The 19,489-nt window shown below is 45.2% G+C and overlaps 1 protein-coding gene across 1 annotated transcript; it reads right to left on the minus strand.

The window, feature by feature from the left end:
* Nucleotides 1-467: 467 nt before the first annotated feature.
* Nucleotides 468-7,358, minus strand: NEU4 (neuraminidase 4). The gene is made up of 4 exons (XM_053311366.1): nt 7,249-7,358; nt 5,046-5,272; nt 2,115-2,370; nt 468-1,546 (listed from the first exon to the last, which is right to left on the minus strand). The coding sequence occupies exons 2-4, from the start codon at nt 5,244-5,246 to the stop codon at nt 468-470; spliced, it is 1,536 nt and encodes a 511-aa protein (XP_053167341.1). The 5' UTR covers nt 5,247-5,272; nt 7,249-7,358.
* Nucleotides 7,359-19,489: the final 12,131 nt, after the last annotated feature.

Raw genomic sequence — 19,489 nt, forward strand, 5'->3', positions numbered from 1 at the left:
GGAGTCCATAGCAGATGACACTAGCGTCTGGCAGTGTGCATGAAAGCTTGTGAGTAGCTATCTTGGAAGCTTAAAAAAAACACTTTATAAATGAATGTCTGGGAAAATCCTTAGTGAGTTCATGGCAGAGAGAAGATTTGAATTCCTGATTCATAGCACAGTATCATAGCCATTATGCGTAACCATTTCCTGTGCTACTTCCTCCACTCAATCATAGATGTGCCTAAGCTTGATACTATTGCATAGAGGAAATTCAACTATGCAACTGGGCATATGAACCCACCCTGAGTGTTTTGTATTGCTTATTAAAGTGGCAGCATCACAGTACACATTCTCTTGGTGGCGTTGCCACCGTCTAGCTATATCTCCTTCAGGTCCAACTGCTATTAGTGATTTGGTGCTGTTTTCCTGTTGTGCATTTTTCTTGCCTTCTGTGAATCAGAAAAACTATTCCCTTCAGCTGAGCTTTATGAGATGACACAGCTCCTCCCTCTTCTCTTTCTACCACCTGGTTGTTGCTTCGAGCCTGGAAAAGAAGTTGTCAGAGGGATGTTCTGAAGAACTTCATGCAGCGTGAACATGCTGAAGGAGATTTGTTCATATGGGGACCTGACCCCATTCTCATACAGGCAAGCAAAGGCTATGGCTGGGATTCCTGTTATGGAGACCTCTGAGTATGGCAGCTCAACATAGGCCAGGTCTGAGTAGGCACTGGGGCCTTCATAAATAACCCAGGGCTCAGACCAGCTGTCAGCATCTCTGGGAAATGTGCTGAGGTAAACCCCCAGGTTGATTCTGGATCTGGAGCTGGTTGGGTGGGAATATAACACCCATGTTGGTATCTGGAAGTAAAAGCTAGATTTTGAAATATTTCCTGCTTCATGATGTTCCTGATCTATATGTGCTTTAGCTGAATAGGTGTGGCCAAGAAAGTTGCTGTGATGACCACTAGAAGTCCGGGATGTTGCAAACCTTTCCTGATACTGTTGTTGATGGGATAGAGATAGGTTGCAAAGAGAAGTGGATGGTGGGGCAGGAGGAGGTTGGTGTCTCTTATAAGTACCAGTCCATGGGAGGAAGTCCAAGCCTTCCACCGACCATGTTTCTTCCTGGAGCACATGGTTGTGGTGACTCAGGTAGTACAGTGGAGCTGGGAACCCAATGATGCTGCCATGGCAGCCGTGAGGGGGCTCCACAAGCTTCTGCACCAGTTGCCCTGAGTGAAATACTGCTCCATCATCCATGCTGAGCGCCTGCACTCGGAAGCCTAGGGGACTCCTAGCATTACAGTAAAGCACATTGCTGCCATCTTCCTCATCCACAGACACCATCTGGCACTCAACAGTTTGTAGGTTTGGGATGAACTCACCGAAGTGCCAGCTCAGTCCATGGTCATCGCTGTAGAAGGTGAATGCATGAGGAGTTGTTTTGCAGAGTTTCCCGAAGCACTCTCTGCAGTCGATGTGGTAAGCGTAGGCTGGCAACAGAAGGCGGCCTGACCTGAGCTGAATGCCATGCCCAGGACCAAGTGCAAAAGTGGCCCAATCTGTATCAAGGGGGAAAAGGCTGTGTCACAAGCTATAAAGCACCAGGAAGGGGGACTCTAACTGGGATGTTCAGCAGCCATCTGAAACACCTTACCTCCCTTACCATCTGTGTCCTGGGCATGCAACAAGTCAAGCACATTAAGCCTCCATGGAGCAAGGGTTCCCTCTAGGCTTCAATGTTGGGCTGAGCATTGTCAGCTGACCCCTAGTCTGTATGTAAGTCAGCTGACCCCTTAGCCTAATATGAGGATGCATCAGTTCCTCTAAAACCTCTGCTTCCAAGCCAGGCTGGAGTCTGAGCAACTTGTTGTCTGAAATAGCTATGCACACTCACCTCACCCTGCCTTTAACCTACTCCAGTAGCCTCACCCCAGCCCAGCTTTGATCATGCTTTTGTCTGCCTGGTCCAAGACATCAAACCTTAGTCTGCCCTTGACCAGGCTGGACCCCAGGCCAGCCTGTCTTGGAGCTTAGCCAAGGCCACTGAGGACCAACCTCCTGCTCTGATGTCCCTCCAGACTCCACTTTCCCTCTCATTAATCCTATGTTTGCCTCTCCAACTCCTACCTTTGATTGACATGCCAATAACTTGCTGGGTGAGGTCAGTCACATGGCTCCAGCTTGTGCCCTGATCAGAACTAGACACATAGCAGAGGCGGGCAGCATTTTGGCCAGTGATGATCTGAAAGGCTTCAGGGGTCCTGCCAAGCACAGCAATGAAAAACAGGAAAACCATGCCTGTGAACTCATCATAGATGGGGCAAGGGTTCATGGACCGATGGTGTGCCAGAGTGGCAGTTTCAAGGGCTCGCATGTCTTCCCACTGGAAAGAAAGACAGCAAAAGAGCTTAGGAGTCTCACTTTTATTTGTTTTCATTTCTTCTTCATTTGTCTGTTTTGGACTTGTTCACAGAATCTCTTATTTTGAGAAAATGGCCCATTCTCTCTTATATTTGTTGATAACAGTGCAATCCAATCTTTATTACGGTCACAGACCAGAGTGTTGGAAGTTAAGGACTTTGCGCTGTCTCTTGCCTCAAACAGTGGAGGACAGACTAGTGAGTCAGAGGGCTAGAGGGTCAAGACATTGGTCATCCCTTCTCTTATGCTTTGACACTATCCCTTTTGATATGTAGATTGGTACTCTTAGGGGTTAACTTCCTCCTTCTCTTCCCTATCTGTCTTTCTACCTTGCAACATGGCAAGCTCCTCTCCCTGCACCATGTGTTCAGAGAAGATGCAGAATCCATCTGCATCCAGCTAGCTAGATCCTCTCCTCACTTTCTTATCTAGAATGGAGTTCTTTAATAAATGCCTTATATATTGGTTTGAAACTATGAATTGGCTCCAAGTTACTTTACTCTCAGCATACACGCATGCCTAAGTAAATTCCGCTGTGTTGTGCCTCTGTGCACTCTGCTATAATGAAAAAGGGATTCTCTCACCACAGAGAATTCCCAACACAGAGTAGGTTTAATCTAAAGTTAAAGGCTATTAAAAGCAAGACAGAGAGCCCACAGGTAATCAAATGCTCTTGTTTTATCTCAGGATAGGTGGCCATGTAAACAATATGGTGATTCATTCCTTTATGACATGTGGAACTGAATGAAGTTGTCCATTCAGTTAGCGACAAATGAAACATGGGTCCCATTTGATCCAATCTTTATTCATCACAAATTGAAAATGATGTGTAGTGAATGAGGTTCATTTCTGGAACCATATTCATTACATATTTGAGATTGTGGGGGCAGGGGTGGTTACTTTGTTCAATGGTACTGGGGGAGCTCTGCACAACAATGCAGCTGCTATTTTATTTTCCACAATGCCCTGGATGTAATGTCAACATAAGGCATTTGGGGAAAATAAAGTATCAACCCCCACTACCACCTACCATATCCTCTGCCTCCCCCAGCAACCTGGACTGATGCTATGTTCAGGGCATTGTGGGAAAACAAAATAATGGTGCCATATAAACATGGCAGCTCCCACCAGCAGTCACCATTTTCCTCCACAGTGCTTTGGATTGATACTGTTACCAGGACATTGTGGGAACACAAAATGGCAGCTGCCAGAAGGTGGCTATACAAAGCAACTCCACTGCGGCCATAGGTGGTGACAGAAATCAGTAAAGAGAGAGAGAAGAAAACAAAGGGGGGAGGGGAAAACAAAATGTAAACAAAATGAATGAATAAAAACAAAAAAAGAATTAATTCATAACTTAACAAAAATGATTTTTTCTTTGCACATCCTTCATTGTAATATGCTTTGCATGTATGCTCAGAGCATTTCATGTGCCTTAACTCAGAAATCCTTACAATAACAACTCTGTTCCAGGGGCGTAACTATAATAGGGCAAGGGGAGACAGTTGTCTGGGGGCCCACTGCCTTGGGGGGGCCCCCAGAGGCAAGTCACATGACGGACTCCCCCAGCCACACACCCGCCCGGACTTCCTTCAGTTGTATTCATCCACTACCAGAACAGCATGACTTTCATATATATAACCACTATTCAGCCTCATGTAAGATTTCTTCACTTCATGAGCTGAGCTTCAGTCGGGGGGTGGGGGAGCATTTTCTCTTATACCAAAATGCTATGCATGTTTACTTAGAAGTGAGTCCCACCATGTGCAACTGAGATTACTCCCAGGGAAGTGTACATAGGACTGTAGCATTAATCACTATACACTGTAGCAGCTAGGAGCTATGAAGGAACAGAAAATTCTGTTAGCTTTAACTCCATGTCTAGACCCTGTTCTTTCAAGAACAGAGTCTGGACATGGAATTCAAGGTAATCACAGTAGTAAAAGCTGTCTCTAAAAGCTTTTACTATTTTACTACGACTGATTACGTATTATACTGTTATATATGTTTTATATTCTCTACTGTTACATCACATCTGGCGTTATACTATCATTATGTTAAATTACATCCAGTAATTACATCTATAAAGGACTTATTTATTTACATGTGTGTATGGTTGTGCGTATGGGGTAGGTAGTTAGCTAGCTGGCTGTTATTTTGTCATGTAATCACTGGGTCATGGGCAATGAGGTCTAGAGACTCTAGATCCTGGATGGTTCCCATCCTGGAGAAGGTTGCTATGGAGAAATGTGACAGAGGCACATACTTCCCACCTCCCTGGAGAGATTATGGGCAAGGTGTAGGATCACCTGATCCCCCTTTCCCACTCCCCTACCAGGTGTGTGTGCCACAAGTAAGTAAAAAAAAGAAAAGGAGAGAACAAGCTGCTAGATAAGAGAGACTAATTGAAGGATTTTTAAAGAAAGATCCAGGAATGGGGCAGTCAAGGTTGAAAGTTCCTGCATCACAGGATGCAAAGTCTGTTCTCTCTGATGTAACTTGTTGCTGTAACCTGTAACGTCTAGGAATGATATGTGCTTTTCTATCTCCATCCAAAGCTCAACTGAATATTTGTGAACATAAGTCAAATATTACACCAACTGTGGTTTCAGCAAGAGAGGCTTTGTTCTAGCTTACCTCCACGTAGTTCTTGTAGAAGGTGCCCCTTCTCAGCACTAGTAGGTTAGCATGAGCATCATCAACACTCAGCCTCTCTTCAGCAAAAGCCAACAGCTTGGCTACACAGGGAATGTAGATTAACGCTGGCACTCGGTATGTCACTCCACTTGTCTCCCTTTCAAACAGGACAGTCCGGGAAGGGAAATGGCGAGAGCCCATTGCAACCGCTGCAAGGAGAGAAAACCCTAAAATGCCAAGCAGAGATCTTGGGTGTATCCTCATTGCGAGCTTAAATTGTTTCCTAATCCTCTCTACAGGGAATCAAAAAAACTGAAATCCTGTGCAGGGTGTTTTGTACTCAGGAATAATGAATTATCTGTGCCCAGCCTCCAGTGTCCCCCTTGCTTCTCTTCCCTTGAATTAGGGGAAACCCTGCTGCAGGCCTGCATTTGAGAGTCCTGCCAGGGAGCTGTATATGACCAATAGTTATGGAGCCTAAATCCAATCATCAAGCTTCAGCCAATAATACAGGTTGCAGATAGTGGTGGTGGTGATGGCCATCTCTAACACAATGTTTGGCATTTTAGTTCCCAGGATTCTTGGGGGTGCAGGGGAGCCATGATAGTTAACCTGGTATAAAACGGATATCTGTTTGTAATATAGCCATGTTCTTTGAAGTAGTCAGGGGCCTGGAAAGGTCCACTCCCAGTCTCAGAGAGTGGTTCCAGCCCTGCTGAAGAAGTAACGTCAACTGAGTATAGTCATCGATGTTTTGTTTGGGCAGATTGGCAAGCCTTGCAAGAAGTTTGCCTTGCCCAACTATACAAGCATATGACTCAGTCTGGGGATTTTTTTCTTGGTAGGTGTGAAAGAGAATGCAAAGGGATGAAAGGAGGAGGGTATTTTCATAATTGAGACTGTTAGGATTATACTGTACTTTGCTGTACTTCTTCTAAATCCAACTTCTTCAAATCCATAAAGCAAATTTAAGCAATTAAAAACCTGGTGTCTGATTCCTTTCTGGAATTTTCTAGGTTGAAAATTCAATAGATGAGGAAGATTACTGATTTACATGACAAGCGGGTTTTGAAACCAAATACCTTAATTGAGGGCAGCAGTAAAAAGGTGAAATAGAACCTCCTGAAACAGACCTGCCATCGCTACAGGAAGTGGTATGAAGTTTTGTGGAGGCTGTCTATAATTCAACCGCAGGGACAAAAGGACACATCCTGTATCTTGTGTGTGTCCCCCGCACCTCTAATCCAGCATCTACAAAGGCTCCCTGAAGTCTCCTGAACCCAGCTTAAGGTGGTAGCTTTTATTTATTTATTTATTTTTATTTAACATATTTTTATACTGCCCAAAACTTATGTCTCTGGGTGGTTTACAACAAAAATGACAACAGAAAAGTTAAAACATTAGTTAAAACAAATAAATGACGTCAGAGAAATTAAAACATTGGTTAAAATAAATGACAGCAAAAAGTTAAAACATTACAACCAGTGGAGAGATTCCTGGCGGCCCGGGGACAAAGTTGTTTTGGGGGGCTCCTGCGTGCCCCCAGGCTGAAAGCACTCCCCCTACTTTCCAGCCCCACCACCGCGCTTTCCCTCTATTTACCTGTGGCAGCAGCAGGTGGGTGGGTGGGCTTCTCCCTGGCCGGTGTGCCAGCTTCTCTCTGCCCAACGCGCCAGCCGGGGATGGAGGAGAAGCCCATCTGCCACCACCACCAAGGGCAAATGGGAAATGGTGGGCATGGGGTACATGGTGGCGGGTCCCTCATGGGCCCCTTGACCCTCCAGGACCAGTGGCCAGGGAATGCTTAAGAGCTGCCACTGTGGCTCCTGGAGTTTTAGGAGCCACCACAGAGGTGGCGAGCGAGCAGAGTGGGATGGTGGGGATGAGGCGGTCCGTGGCGGTGAGCAGCTCGTGTTCCTTAAATATGTCAGGTCAATTATAGCTCCGCCCCTGCCTATGATCCTGCAATGCCCACACTGCACCACCATTAACATAGTTGAACTCTTAGACTCTCTCAGCAGCAATGTCAAAAGCAGAAGAATAGCAGTAGAAACAAAATCTAACCCAGGGAAACAAACAGTCACTCCTGCAGTATCTGTAAGAACTCTACCACCACTCAAAATTCTTGATGACAAGCCGACCCCCACACAGAGCATCTGTGCACTCTTTGGGGCCGGCTACCTCTCCCCCCCCGCCCACCTACCCCAGTCTCTGGCCGTGCCCAGGCTGCCGGGCCGAGTGCCGCTGTGGCAGCCAAGGTGCCGCCGCTGCGGCCGGGCCCGCCGCCACCTCGCCTCAGAGGCTGGGCCCGCTGCCGCCCTGACTCCGCTGCCGCCCGGCTGGCCAATTCTCCTGGGTGCGCCTCAGCCAATCAGGCGCCTTCACCGCCCAGCCAATCAGCTGGGTGCTGGGACGCACATTCCAAGGCACACCCAGGAGAATTAATATAATAGATGCTTGCCAACAACCCCATATTAGTCATGTGTGGAAGGCACCAATCAACACATAGCAACGGTAGGCCAGCATGACTTCCACAGAACCAATCCCACAACCCTGGGGAAATATTGCTGTGGAAGTCTGTGTGAGTGGTTGGGCCTTTATGATATCCTTGAGGACCTGAACAAGTCCTATGCCCAGATGGACAAGAAATTAGAGGCAGTTCTTAGAGAAGTTGTGTTTGTTTTTGTTTCTTCAACAGTCTTCTGCACCAATTTTCCCCAGTGAATTGCAAGTGTTAGCTGTTGTACACCGCCCAGAGCCTCTGGATGGGGTGATTTATATATGTTCATCATCATCATCATCATCATCATCATCATCATCATCATCATCCCCCAGTGAGGCACTACCTTGGCGTGGTTGTGGGGCTTGCATACTCTGAGGAAGGTGAGAGCTATGCCAGAGGTCCAACCATACTGGACAGGTCTCACCAGAGGAGCCAGACAAGGGGGCCTCTCCCATCAACAATATGGTGAGACGTAACTTTAATAAATCTATACCGGATCGGTTGTCGCCTGGGTCAACAAGAACCACGCCAGGTGCTGTAGTCCCTGGACATCTGGTAGCAAGTGGGCAACAGGACTCAGGATCTCCAGTTGAGCAACCAGGGCTGGAGACTGCAAGGTTACTGGAAGAAACGTCGCTTAACTGAAAAAAATATACGAACAAAATACAAAGATCTACAAATTGAAATTGAAAGGCTGTGGCAGAAAAAGACCAAAATAATCCCAGTGGTAATTGGCATCCTGGGTGCAGTTCCAAAAGACCTTGAAGAGCACCTCAATACCATAGGGGCCACAGAAATCACCATCAGCCAATTACAAAAAGCAACTTTACTGGGAACAGCCTATATTCTGCGATGATATCTATAATAACAGCAACAACATTGACAATAAAATTCTGGCATCCCAGGTCCTTGGGAAGGACTCGATGTCTGGATAAAACAAACCAGTCAATAATACCTGTCTGACTGTTTAAATAAATAAATAAATAATAGTTCAGTTACTGGTTTGTGCTGTTTCAGTTACAGGTGTGTGCACTTATCACTTATACAATCCATAAGTGCCAGGTAGCACCCCAAGAGAAGGGTTCAAGTCCCTTTGTGTCCCCATTCTCAGGGCCCAGCAAGGCCTGATGTGAGTGTCCTGGTCAAAACAGGCCAGCACAAGAATTCAAGGGTCAAAGGCAGATAATGTAGCTGAAATCAGGCTGCTGGTCAGTCAAAACGGTTAGTATTTTCTGCTGTAGTTCAGACAGGAGAGCCAAGCTCAGAGCAGTTCTTAGGACCATTAGGGATTCTAGGGCTCCTCAGGTCACCTGACTCTTCCTGGCTGAAGTTTGTCTTGCAGTCACTGTCAGGAGGTGCCTTGGAGCAGGAGGACTCAGGTCAGTTGGCCCTTCTTCCTGTGAACCTTTTTAATGGCACAAAGAGGAAGGTACCTGAGCCCTGCCCCTAGAATCCCAAGCTTAAGACCCTCAGCACCTACAGGTATCAAGAAGCCCACACAGACAACAGAACAAGCTTTCATGCAACACATTTGTAATGACCCCTCTGTGTGAGGTGAACAGGCTTTTGCAAGAGGTCTTTTTCAATCTGCCTTTTCCTATGCAGTCAGCCAAAGCCTCAACTGCATTTTAGACTCTATGCAATGCTCTCACAGTTCTCTTTCCAATTACAATATAAGGCAACATCCCATCCAATAGAGGGGGGCAGGGAAACCAGCCCTGCTGCAGGGATGTAATCTAGTAAGATGCCTGTTGCAGGATAAGGGTGAGCAGGAGCGAAGCATACAGCTTCCAAAGATTGTTTCAAAAACAACAACAACAACAACAACAACATGTTTACAAAATGGTAGAATGCTGAGGATGGTGAAGGTAACTGGGGTAGTCTTGCTGGTGTTCATATCCAAAAGCTTCTATGATGTTTGATCTTAGATGCTGATGTACTGTTGGAAAAAACACTCCTCCCAATGATAATTATTTTTTATTTTAATCTTAAGAATCATTACATAAAATAGTGTAGGGAGGAGCGGGCGGGGGGCGGAGTTATTTCACTCATCACTAATTGCATTACAAAAAATGTTCAGTAAGTGTTGACGACAGAGGCACAGCTACATTCCACAGGGCAATCACAACAGCGATGAATGCACAATTTGTGTGGGGACTGTTGCTACTGAATGGTGGGGGCAGGAGGGTGGAACAGAAACAGCACCTACCCTATACAGTGTCCGACACAGGACAATCTCCTTTCACTTCCTTCTCTGAGGAAATGGAAGGGATGTTAGCATATTTAGTTACTGAATTGATTTAAGATATTCATATGCCACTCTTCAGTTCAGTTCTTAGAGCAGCTTGCAGAAAATGTTCAAGAACAGTACAACACCATGTATAAGGACACTGGGAAGTGGGGAAGCAAAACATAGCCTAGATGTACCCCAAAGGCAGAGGACACAGTAATGAGGAAGAAAATAGCTAGAAATAGACAGAGACTACAGGAGCAAAGAAAGCATCAAACCACAAACCTGGTCCCCCTTTCTGGCTGGTTGGTTGTCTTTTTGTCGCCAAAGCCAGTGACAGTGATACTTACTTGTGTTGATCTGTCTGCATCGGAACCCTGTTTATACCCATCTACAAATGTCACTTTGCCGACTGATGCAATCTCAGCAGTTTCCTTCTCTTTCACAGCGCCTTCTTTCATTTGTCATGTTTCCACTCTCAAGCCCCCCTCCCCACCTCTGACCTAGTGGGCCCTCTAGATGTTCCATGCTTGGGAAAAAGCACTGAGCCAGCAGCAGCCATTAGCTTAATCAACAAAGGGAGGACAAAGACTGCATTGTCAGAACACAGTGAGGACATAGTCAGCAATGTCCATGTGCAGGTACCCATGGACATCACTTTATTTTATTTTTTAACAAGCTGGGAGAACACAGACTGCAGGGAACTCTCATGGTGCAAACTTGCACATATATTGAGACTTTACTAGGTTTTCTGACAGCTATAGGACATTTCCCTGCAATCAGGGCTGGTGGTCCTGACGGTACCTTGGTCAATCTTTGGAACAGAGAAATGACCTTTGCAGTAGTCAGAGTTCTCCCTAAGCACCCTCATTCTCCCTCTGTAGTACTTTAGTATTCCTCAGAACTCATGCAGTACTTTAGTATTCCACAGTATTAGAGATCATGTAGTACTTTTGTATTCCCCAGAGCAGAGGACAATGAAGCAGGAGGGATACTGGCTAGAGTAACAGTGCAGGAAGTCCTGTCATATTGAGATGGACTCATCCCAAATCCAGCTGAATATGGATTAGAGCCCAATTTAGGATCTATTTTATAGCCGTGATAGCAGCAAAGAACCCAATTGCTCCACCACAATTCTCTTGTGCAGCTCTCAGGGACACATTCCTGCAAGTTAATAGAAGGGAGAGCAGTAAAAATTCCCCCCTCCCCTCTTCAATGCTGTAGGGCTTCAAAAGGAGGAAGTATTGCCGCTAGTTTCCGATCTCTTTGTACCCTGAAGGGCTTTTTCTGTTGTTTTAGCATTGGATTTTGATTTCAACAAAGTATTTGATTGCATTTTCCATGAACCATTATGTCCTGGTTGACAAGATTATGATAAACATGAGAGCTGGATTATACTACTGCCCGCTGGATTCACAGCTGGTTGAGCAACTGTACCCAACAAGTGTTAATGAACGGCTCCATGTCAGCCTGGAGGGGAGGTGTCAGCTGGAGTTCCAAGGGTTCTGTCCTGGACCCTGTTTGTTCTACACTTCAAGAAATGACTTGGATGGGGGAGTAGGGGGGAATGCTGTGTTTGGCGTTGTTAATTTTACCCCAAGAGATAAACAGCAGAGCACTCACTCCAGTTACAGAGTAGGTAGGAGAGGATGGTTTAGTTGTTGCAACTATTTAGAGAAAACGCATGGAGATTCTTGTAGAACTAAATACTAAGTATTTATTAGTTAAGTACGCTTGGATAGGAAAGACCTAATCCTTAGTCTAAAGAACTACATAATGAATAGGTAAGGAGAGAGAGAGAGATAAGAACATAAGAACAGCCCTGCTGGATCAGGCCCAAGGCCCATCAAGTCCAGCATCCTGTTTCGCACAGTGGCCCACCAGATGCCGCTGGAAGCCACAGGCAGGAGTTGAGGGCATGCCCTCTCTCCTGCTGTTACTTCCCTGCAACTGGTACTCAGAGGCATCCTGCCTTTGAGGCTGGAGGTGGCCCACAGCCCTCCAACTAGTAGCCGTTGATAGACCTCTCCTCCATGAAGTTATCCAAGCCCCTCTTAAAGCCATCCAGGTTGTTGGCCATTACCACATCTTGTGGCAGAGAATTCCATAAGTGGATGTTTCCATCTACTCTCTAAGAGGAAAGGAAGGATTGTGACTCAGCACAGGAAGTGCTGAAGAGTCAGATCAAGGGTCATAGAATAGGGACAGATATGGAGATCCTTACTCACTGTCTCTACTCCCAGTGCCCCTAGTTATTTATTTATTATTATTTCTTGTTTACACAGTCAGACAGGTGTTATTGACTGGTTTGTTTTATCCAGACATCGAGTCCTTCCCAAAGACCTGGGATGGCTGAATTTTATTGTCAGTTGTTACAGATATCGTCGCAGAATATAGGCTGTTCCCAGTAAAGTTGCTTTTTGTAATTGGCTGATGGTGATTTCTGTGGCCCCTATGGTGTTGAGGTGCTCTTCAAGGTCTTTTGGAACTCCACCCAGGGCGCCAATTACCACTGGGATTATTTTGGTCTTTTTCTGCCACAGCCTTTCAATTTCAATTTGTAGATCTTTGTATTTGGTGATTTTTTTCTATTTCTTTTTCTTCTATTCTGCTATCCCCTGGTATTGCTATGTCGATTATTTTGACTTGTTTTTCTTTCTTCTCAACTACAGTTATATCTGGTGTATTGTGTGGCAGATGTTTGTCTGTTTGTAGTCGGAAGTCCCATAATATTTTTACATCTTCATTTTCTACAACTTTTTCAATTTTATGGTCCCACCAAAGTTTGGCTACAGGTAGCTTGTATTTTTTGCAGATGTTCCAGTGTATCATCCCTGCTACCTTGTCATGCCTTTGTTTGTAGTCAGTCTGTGCGATCTTTTTACAACAGCTGATTAGGTGGTCCACGGTTTCATCTGCTTCTTTACAAAGGCGGCACTTGCTGTTTGTGGTGGATTTTTCGACTTTTGCTCTTATTGCATTTGTTCTTAGTGCCTGTTCTTGTGCAGCCAGTATTAAACCCTCTGTTTCTTTCTTCAAGTTGCCATTCTTAAGCCATTGCCAGGTCTTGGTGATGTCTGATTTTCCACTTATATTGTGCAAATATTGACCATGCAGTGGCTTATTTTTCCATTTTTCTGCTCGGTTCTTGACTTGTTCTTTCTTGTAGGCCTGCTTTCTTTCATTGGTGTTGAATAGTTTCGCATTATTGACCATTTTAAGTGCATCTTCTTCACTGTCCTTGAAATATTCTTCAAGGCCTCTTTTCTCCTCCTCTACTGTTTGATGGACTTGCAGCATTCCTCTTCCACCTGAGCTGCGAGGGAGGTATTCCCTATCGACATCACTGCGTGGGTGCAGAGCATGATTGATGGTCATGATTTTCCTGGTCTTACGATTATTATTATTATTGGGATGATGATGATGATGATGATGATGATGATGATGATGATGATGATGATGATGAATTCGATTTCTATACCACCCTTTCAGAAATGGCTCAGGGCGGTTTACACAGAGAAATAATAAATAAATAAATAAGATGGATCCCTGTCCCCAAAGGGCTCACAATCTAAAAAGAAACATAAGATAGACACCAGCAACAGTCACTGGAGGTACTGTGCTGGGGGTGGATAGGACCAGTTACTCTCCCCCGGCTAAATAAAGAGAGTCACCACATTAAAAGGTGCCTCTTTGCCAAGTTAGCAGGGTATACTAATGGCTAATTGCCATTAGTATACTTGGTGCAAAAGGTCGATGCTCTGGAACTGTTGTGAACCAAGCCTGATCTGTATACTAGATATGCTCAGGAGCTAGCATACAAAACTAGGCTTGTTTCATCAGTGTCACAAAGTGACCAGTTCTTTTATACGGTGACCATGTAGGATCTGGGCACGCGTGCGCAGAGTGAGAGTGAGAGAGAGAGACTCAGAAAGTTCAATGGGCTTTATTATAGAAAGTTGCTCATCAGGATCAAATCATCCAAATTAAAGACATATTTCCAATTCAAGGTATGGTGCAATGTGCCTAACTAACAAGGGAAGGCTTAGGAAGGCGGTGGCAGTAATTAGTAGGGAAGAGCAAAGAGGGATCTAAAGCTCATGGAGGCAGCATATTACCAGGGTCAGAGGCTTTGAGAGCAGTGAGAATTCAGCTGAAGGAGAGATGCTGTAGTTGGGAACAGCAGCTTGGGAGCGATGGTCAAGCAGGCTGGTCAAACAGGAAGTTTGCTCATAGCGAGGCAGAGGGTGAGAGCACCATGGCTAGGTAAGTCTTGACTTCTCACTGCACAGCAGAAGTCACAGACAGTTCCTGTCCATGGACAGAGTTCCTGCTTGTTGCCCTGTGGCTTAGCAGCAAAATCTGGGATGGCTCTTGAGCAAGTATGCTTGTTGGGCAAGATTGCTGACTCTACATAGGAACATAGGAAACTGCCATATAGTGATTCAGACCATTGGTCTATCTAGCTCAGTATTGTCTTCACAGGCTGGCAGCGGCTTCTCCATGGTTGCAGGCAGGAATCTCTCTCAGCCCTATCTTGGAGAAGCCAGGGAGGGAACTTGAAACCTTCTGCTCTTCCCAGAGCGGCTTCATCCCGTGAGGGGAATATCTTGCAGTGCTCACACATCGGGTTTCCCATTCAGATGCAACCAGGGCAGACCCTGCTTAGCTAAGGGGACAAGTCATGCTTGCTACCACAAGACCAGTTCTCCTCTCATGTCCAGTAAGCCTCATTCTTTATAGTTGTATCTTCCATTGATCTCCATAGAGTCTATTCAAAATATCCTCATCCTTCCTGGGTCCCAAAGAGGTGACACTTTGCTGTTACCTGCTGGATATTGTCTTTTAATTATTCAGGATATTAGCTCAGTCCAGGGAGATCTGAATCCCATCTTCTGTTAGCTGCTATCTTGGGGAGGGGACGGTCTATTTTGCCCAAAGCAAATCTGTATCTCTGAGCTGCAAATGGGCCTCTTCTCTTGTCCCCAGATTCCTGGCCTTGTCCCAGAAGGTGTGAAGAAGGTGTTAAAAGGTGTTAATAAAAGGACTAAATCTACAGGTGTTTTCCTAGAGTCAAATTTCTATAGATAGCAACTGAGTATCCCCTTTGGGCAGAGCAGAGCCATCATTGACAAGGATTAACATAGATTTCTTGCAACAGGAAAGGGGAGCTCAGCCTCTGGCCTCTTCCACATCCATTATCTGATAGTGAGTTACATTTTAACATATTGATAGCTCAGGCCTAGCCCTTGTGTTTCTGTGAGTGTCCATTTCACAATACAATGCTTGATTGCCTCCTCTTTCACAGAACAATTAGCATCCATCTCAGAGGCAAGTCATGTACTGGTCAGTTCACCTTGAGTTCAGGCATTAATTGATCTCTTAATAAAAATGGAGTCAGACACAGGCCTGAATCCTACACAATTCTGGGTTGGTATTCTGGGTTTAATGTTGGGGTCGGCGGGTGTGTGTGTGTCCCCAACAGATCTCTGTCTCCAACATGCTGATCAAATCTGCAGATGACATAAATCTGGGAGGGACACAGCTAAAAAGACAGAATCAAGACTCAAAATGATCCTGGCAGCTCAAACCTTGCGCCAGCATCAAAATATTAAGTTTTGCAGAGATAAATGTAAAGACAGTTCAGTTCAGTTCAGTTCAGTTTTAGTCTCTGACCAGCAATACATAAAGTCCTGTGTTTAGGTAAGGAAAATCAAATGTACAAGTATAGAGTAGGGGAGGCCTGCCTTGGCAGCAGAACATGTGGAAAGGATCTAGATGTCTCAGTGGTTGATTGATAATGAGCTGGCAGTGTGGTGCAACTGCTAAAAAGCATAATGCAATATTGGGCTACATTAACAGAGGCATAGTGTCCAGATCATGGAAAGTAACTGGTGAGAAAGTCTGGCCAATGCACTCTATTCTGCACTGATTAGACCTCACTTGGCAATAGACCCAATACATGATACAATGAAGAACTTGATTTGTTTGTTTTTACACGTATATCCTGCTCTTCCTCCAAGTAGCCCAGAGTGGTGTACATGATTAATTTTCTCCTCACAACAGCCCTGTGAGGTATGTTAGGCTAAGAGATACAGGACTGGCCCAAAATCATCCAGTGAGTTGTATGACTGAATGGGGATTTGATTACTGGTATATTTCAATTTCCGCTCCAGTATTTAAGTCTTTGTTAAGAAAATACAACAAACTTGTTGAGGTCCTTCACATAATCAAGAACTGTGTTCTACCCAGGTTTGGGAGCTGTGTGTGTTGGAGATGAAGTTCCAGTGCATCAACCTTTTGCACCAACTGTCCTAATGACCACTAGGGGCATTGGGAGTAGAGACAGTGAGTTAGGGTCTCCCTACCTGTCCCTACTCTATGACCCCTGAACTGACTCTGCAGCGCTTCCTGTGCTGAGTCACAATCCTTCCTTTCCTCCTAGAGAGCAGATGGAAACATCTCTCTCTCTCTCTCTCTCTCTCCTTACCTATCCACTATGTAGTCCTTTAAATTAGATATAGGTCTTTCCTATCTAAGTGTATTTAACCAATAAATATTTAGTGTTTAGTCATACAAGGATCTCCATGTGTTTTCTCTAAATAGCTGCAGTATCCAAACCATCCTCTGCTACCTACTCTGTAACTGGAGTGTGTGCTCATTCCTTAGTGCTCTGCTGTTTTACCTATTGTGGGTAAAAATCAACAACCTCTAACAGTGTGTGCGCCCAATTTTCAGTTGTGTAGAAGCAAGCTAGGAGAAAAACCTGGGTAGAAGTGATTGTGTAGAAGCAAGGTAGAAGGAACACCTGGGTAGCTTTTCCTCCTACATTGCTTCTACACAATCACTTCTACCCAGGTTTTCCTCCTACCTTGCTGCCCTGCCCTCCCTCTGCAGCCCTCTGCCTTCCAAAAATCTGTCCTTGAGGATTGTTGGTCCTTTAGGGACATATTTTCAGGAGGCACTAAGGGCTGAAGAAGGAAAGGGGGAATCAGCAAAAATTGTCCCTTGTTGCATGCACAAAGCAATATTTGGAGTGTGCAAGGTTAGTCTGGATGTCAGCCAGTGTGTCCAGATCTGGGCACTGTGCTTTAAGCAAGACATTAATAAACTGTAGCAGGATGGATCAGAAGAGGCAACAAAGATGGTGCAGAGTCTGGAAACCAAGCCCTATGAGGTGGCTAGAATGTTAGACTATAGCCCTCTTCAGACATTTTTTTTTTTTTTAAACCCAACACTGTATGCAAGTACCGCATTTAAAATAAGGCTGAAAGTCCCACCCTATCCCTATCACTGACCCCCTCACAGGTGCTGCTCATGGATATGCCGGTGCTGGTCTGAAGAGACAAACGTTGTATTCATTATTGTGGGTATTTCAGTGATTGGCAGGATGGGGGGGGCACCAGCCTCCTGATCAGCCTCCTGGCCACAATCATGCATACAATGTTCATCTCTTCAGACAAATGCCGGCTTATCTGTGAGCATCATTTGTGAGGAGGTAACAGGGCTGCTTTAAACTCTGTACTTGCATAGTGTTTTTTATTTAACTTCTCAAGCTACATGTCTTCATGTCTCTAGCTACACATCCTTTGTTGACCCGAAGAGCTAGAAATGCAAAGGATGAAGCAGATGTAGCAGCTTACAGTAGTCCTGGCCAATTAATATCTGTTCTCTCTTGAGGCAATAGTGGGTCACTGCCCCTCTGCTTGCAACTGTGCACTCATTGGTGTGTGAGGATGCCAGACTTGCAACTCACCAGCAATCACCACAGTTATTCTTTGGTTTTGCTAGTAAACTCAAACTGCCCCCCACCACAAGGAAACTGTGCTATCATACCCCATACCCCCTGGGGCTTAATTGCCTCTTTTCCTGAATGAAGGCAATTGTTAACGTGGGTTAAAAATTCTTAATTTTACTAATAATTCTATTTCCATGTGGGACTAGTATCCGTGCTAGTAGAGTTATTTATGGTTCACTGAGCTGAGTCCAAATGTTCCCATTAAAGAAAAACACAAAGCAAGGAGAAGCAAACTGAACACAAAGAGAGCAGTGACTACAACAGTACTAGAAGATGGAACAAAGCTCAGAATGAGTTTCTATCAAATTCTGTTACAGGAAATTGCTTTCAGGGGGCCTCGCGTTCCAGTTCACAGCCTTAAGTTTTCCAGGAACTCTCCAGCCTAAGAACAAAATTAGCTGAAGGACGATCAAATAAATAATTAATTAAATAAGGCTGCCCCAAAGACTGACATTTCAGCCTACATACACTTTTAAAGTCCCTGTCCCATAAATGTTGTCATATACATCATATCCCACCAGATAGTTAAATATGTTAATTCATGCCACATACACAAAGCAAGTTTCAGGATCAAATGACATGCATCATTAGGGAATTCATGGTTTAAAATAAAATTATAATAGTACTCGGGGGGGGGGGCACCAGGATTGGGACTGTAGCATGCAGGGAGGGAGGAGGGAATGTTTAACCCCTTCAGTCTTTCAGTCCTATATAACCCCTTCAATCCACACCACAGTTCCAACAAAAATCACTCCTCAGTTGCAAGAGGGACCCTACCATAGGCTTCTAGGTCTAACAGCAGCTTGGAGGGGAGAAGGATCTTTGTTGGGTCCGCAGCATGGAGGGAAACAAAATTCCACCTCCCTGCATATTCCAGTATTTCTTCTCATCTCCTGCTAAGGCTGCTGTTTTCAGGCCTGCGGTTCTGTTGACATTATGTCTGAATGCGGGCACATGGGTTACATGCAGTGACGAAACCGGGGGTTCATATTTGGAACTCCAATTTGAACCCTCCAATCTGAAGGAAGCCCACACAGCCACCTCCCTTGCCTCTCTGCAGATTCATTGAGTGCAGAGAGACTGCTCTCCAGTACATCCAGATTCAGATGGGAGAGTGGGAGGAGGGGGCGTGGAACCACAGTCCATTGGACCTGCTATTCCGCGTTACATGCAAATGCAGCCAATGTTGTCCCTATTTCATCTAGTGCTAGTATGCACCAGGAAAAAGAGTCTTCAGTGCCAGCTTCCAGGGATCAATGGAATGGCTGTTTCTGTGGGCTGGCATTGTTACCATGAAGGTTGCCTGTTTACCAAAAATGACCCTGTTCTCCACCTTTTTTCTTTTTCTTTTTTTCAAGCAGCAAAGGTTAATCTCAGACCATTTTGGGGATGCCATCGGGCTGTGCCCTTTTACTGCTGGAATATGCCCCATTAACCAGATTTGTCCCCCCACATACACCTTTTTCAAGGATTGGCAGTCTTGTGACATCACCACACCCATCACACCAGGGCCACCATTAGGCCCTGCCTCAGATCTTAGAGTTTTAGATGCCTCTGACCTGGCAACACTGCTAACTTACCATCAATCACCCTCTGAGTCCATCTGCAGTTCCAGGAAGCTTTACACACAATGCTTTTATTTTAAACACACTCCCGATTGGAGTGTGCCAGTCCACATATTAGCTGGATTTACACCGAAGTCCCTGCAGCCTATCAGAGACCAGGAAAAACAGGACTTTGTTTCCCCCCTAATAGAGGCTGCATGTTCTGGCTTAACACGAAGTATGTCCAGCTTTAAAAAACCCTCTAGTTTCAGAGACTTGGGGCAGGGGAGGAACTGGGGCTTCTGTTATGCCTCACAGTTTCTCTGTTATGTGTGGGATGGTCATGCCAGTAAATCGCCATTTTCCCAA

Source organism: Hemicordylus capensis, chromosome 3 (assembly GCF_027244095.1).
Source record: "Hemicordylus capensis ecotype Gifberg chromosome 3, rHemCap1.1.pri, whole genome shotgun sequence".
In the NCBI taxonomy this organism is placed as follows: Eukaryota; Metazoa; Chordata; class Lepidosauria; order Squamata; family Cordylidae; genus Hemicordylus; species Hemicordylus capensis.

What these genes read in the sequence shown, in the direction of transcription:
- NEU4 (XM_053311366.1), bottom strand. Translation starts at nt 5,246, where the DNA reads ATGGGCTCTCGCCATTTCCCTTCCCGGACTGTCCTGTTTGAAAGGGAG. An exon ending in TCTACAAGAACTACGTGGAG is followed by an intron (nt 2,371 to 5,045) that starts GTAAGCTAGAAC and finishes CTTTCTTTCCAG; the next exon opens with TGGGAAGACATGCGAGCCCT. An exon ending in TATTGGCATGTCAATCAAAG is followed by an intron (nt 1,547 to 2,114) that starts GTAGGAGTTGGA and finishes CCCTTGATACAG; the next exon opens with ATTGGGCCACTTTTGCACTT.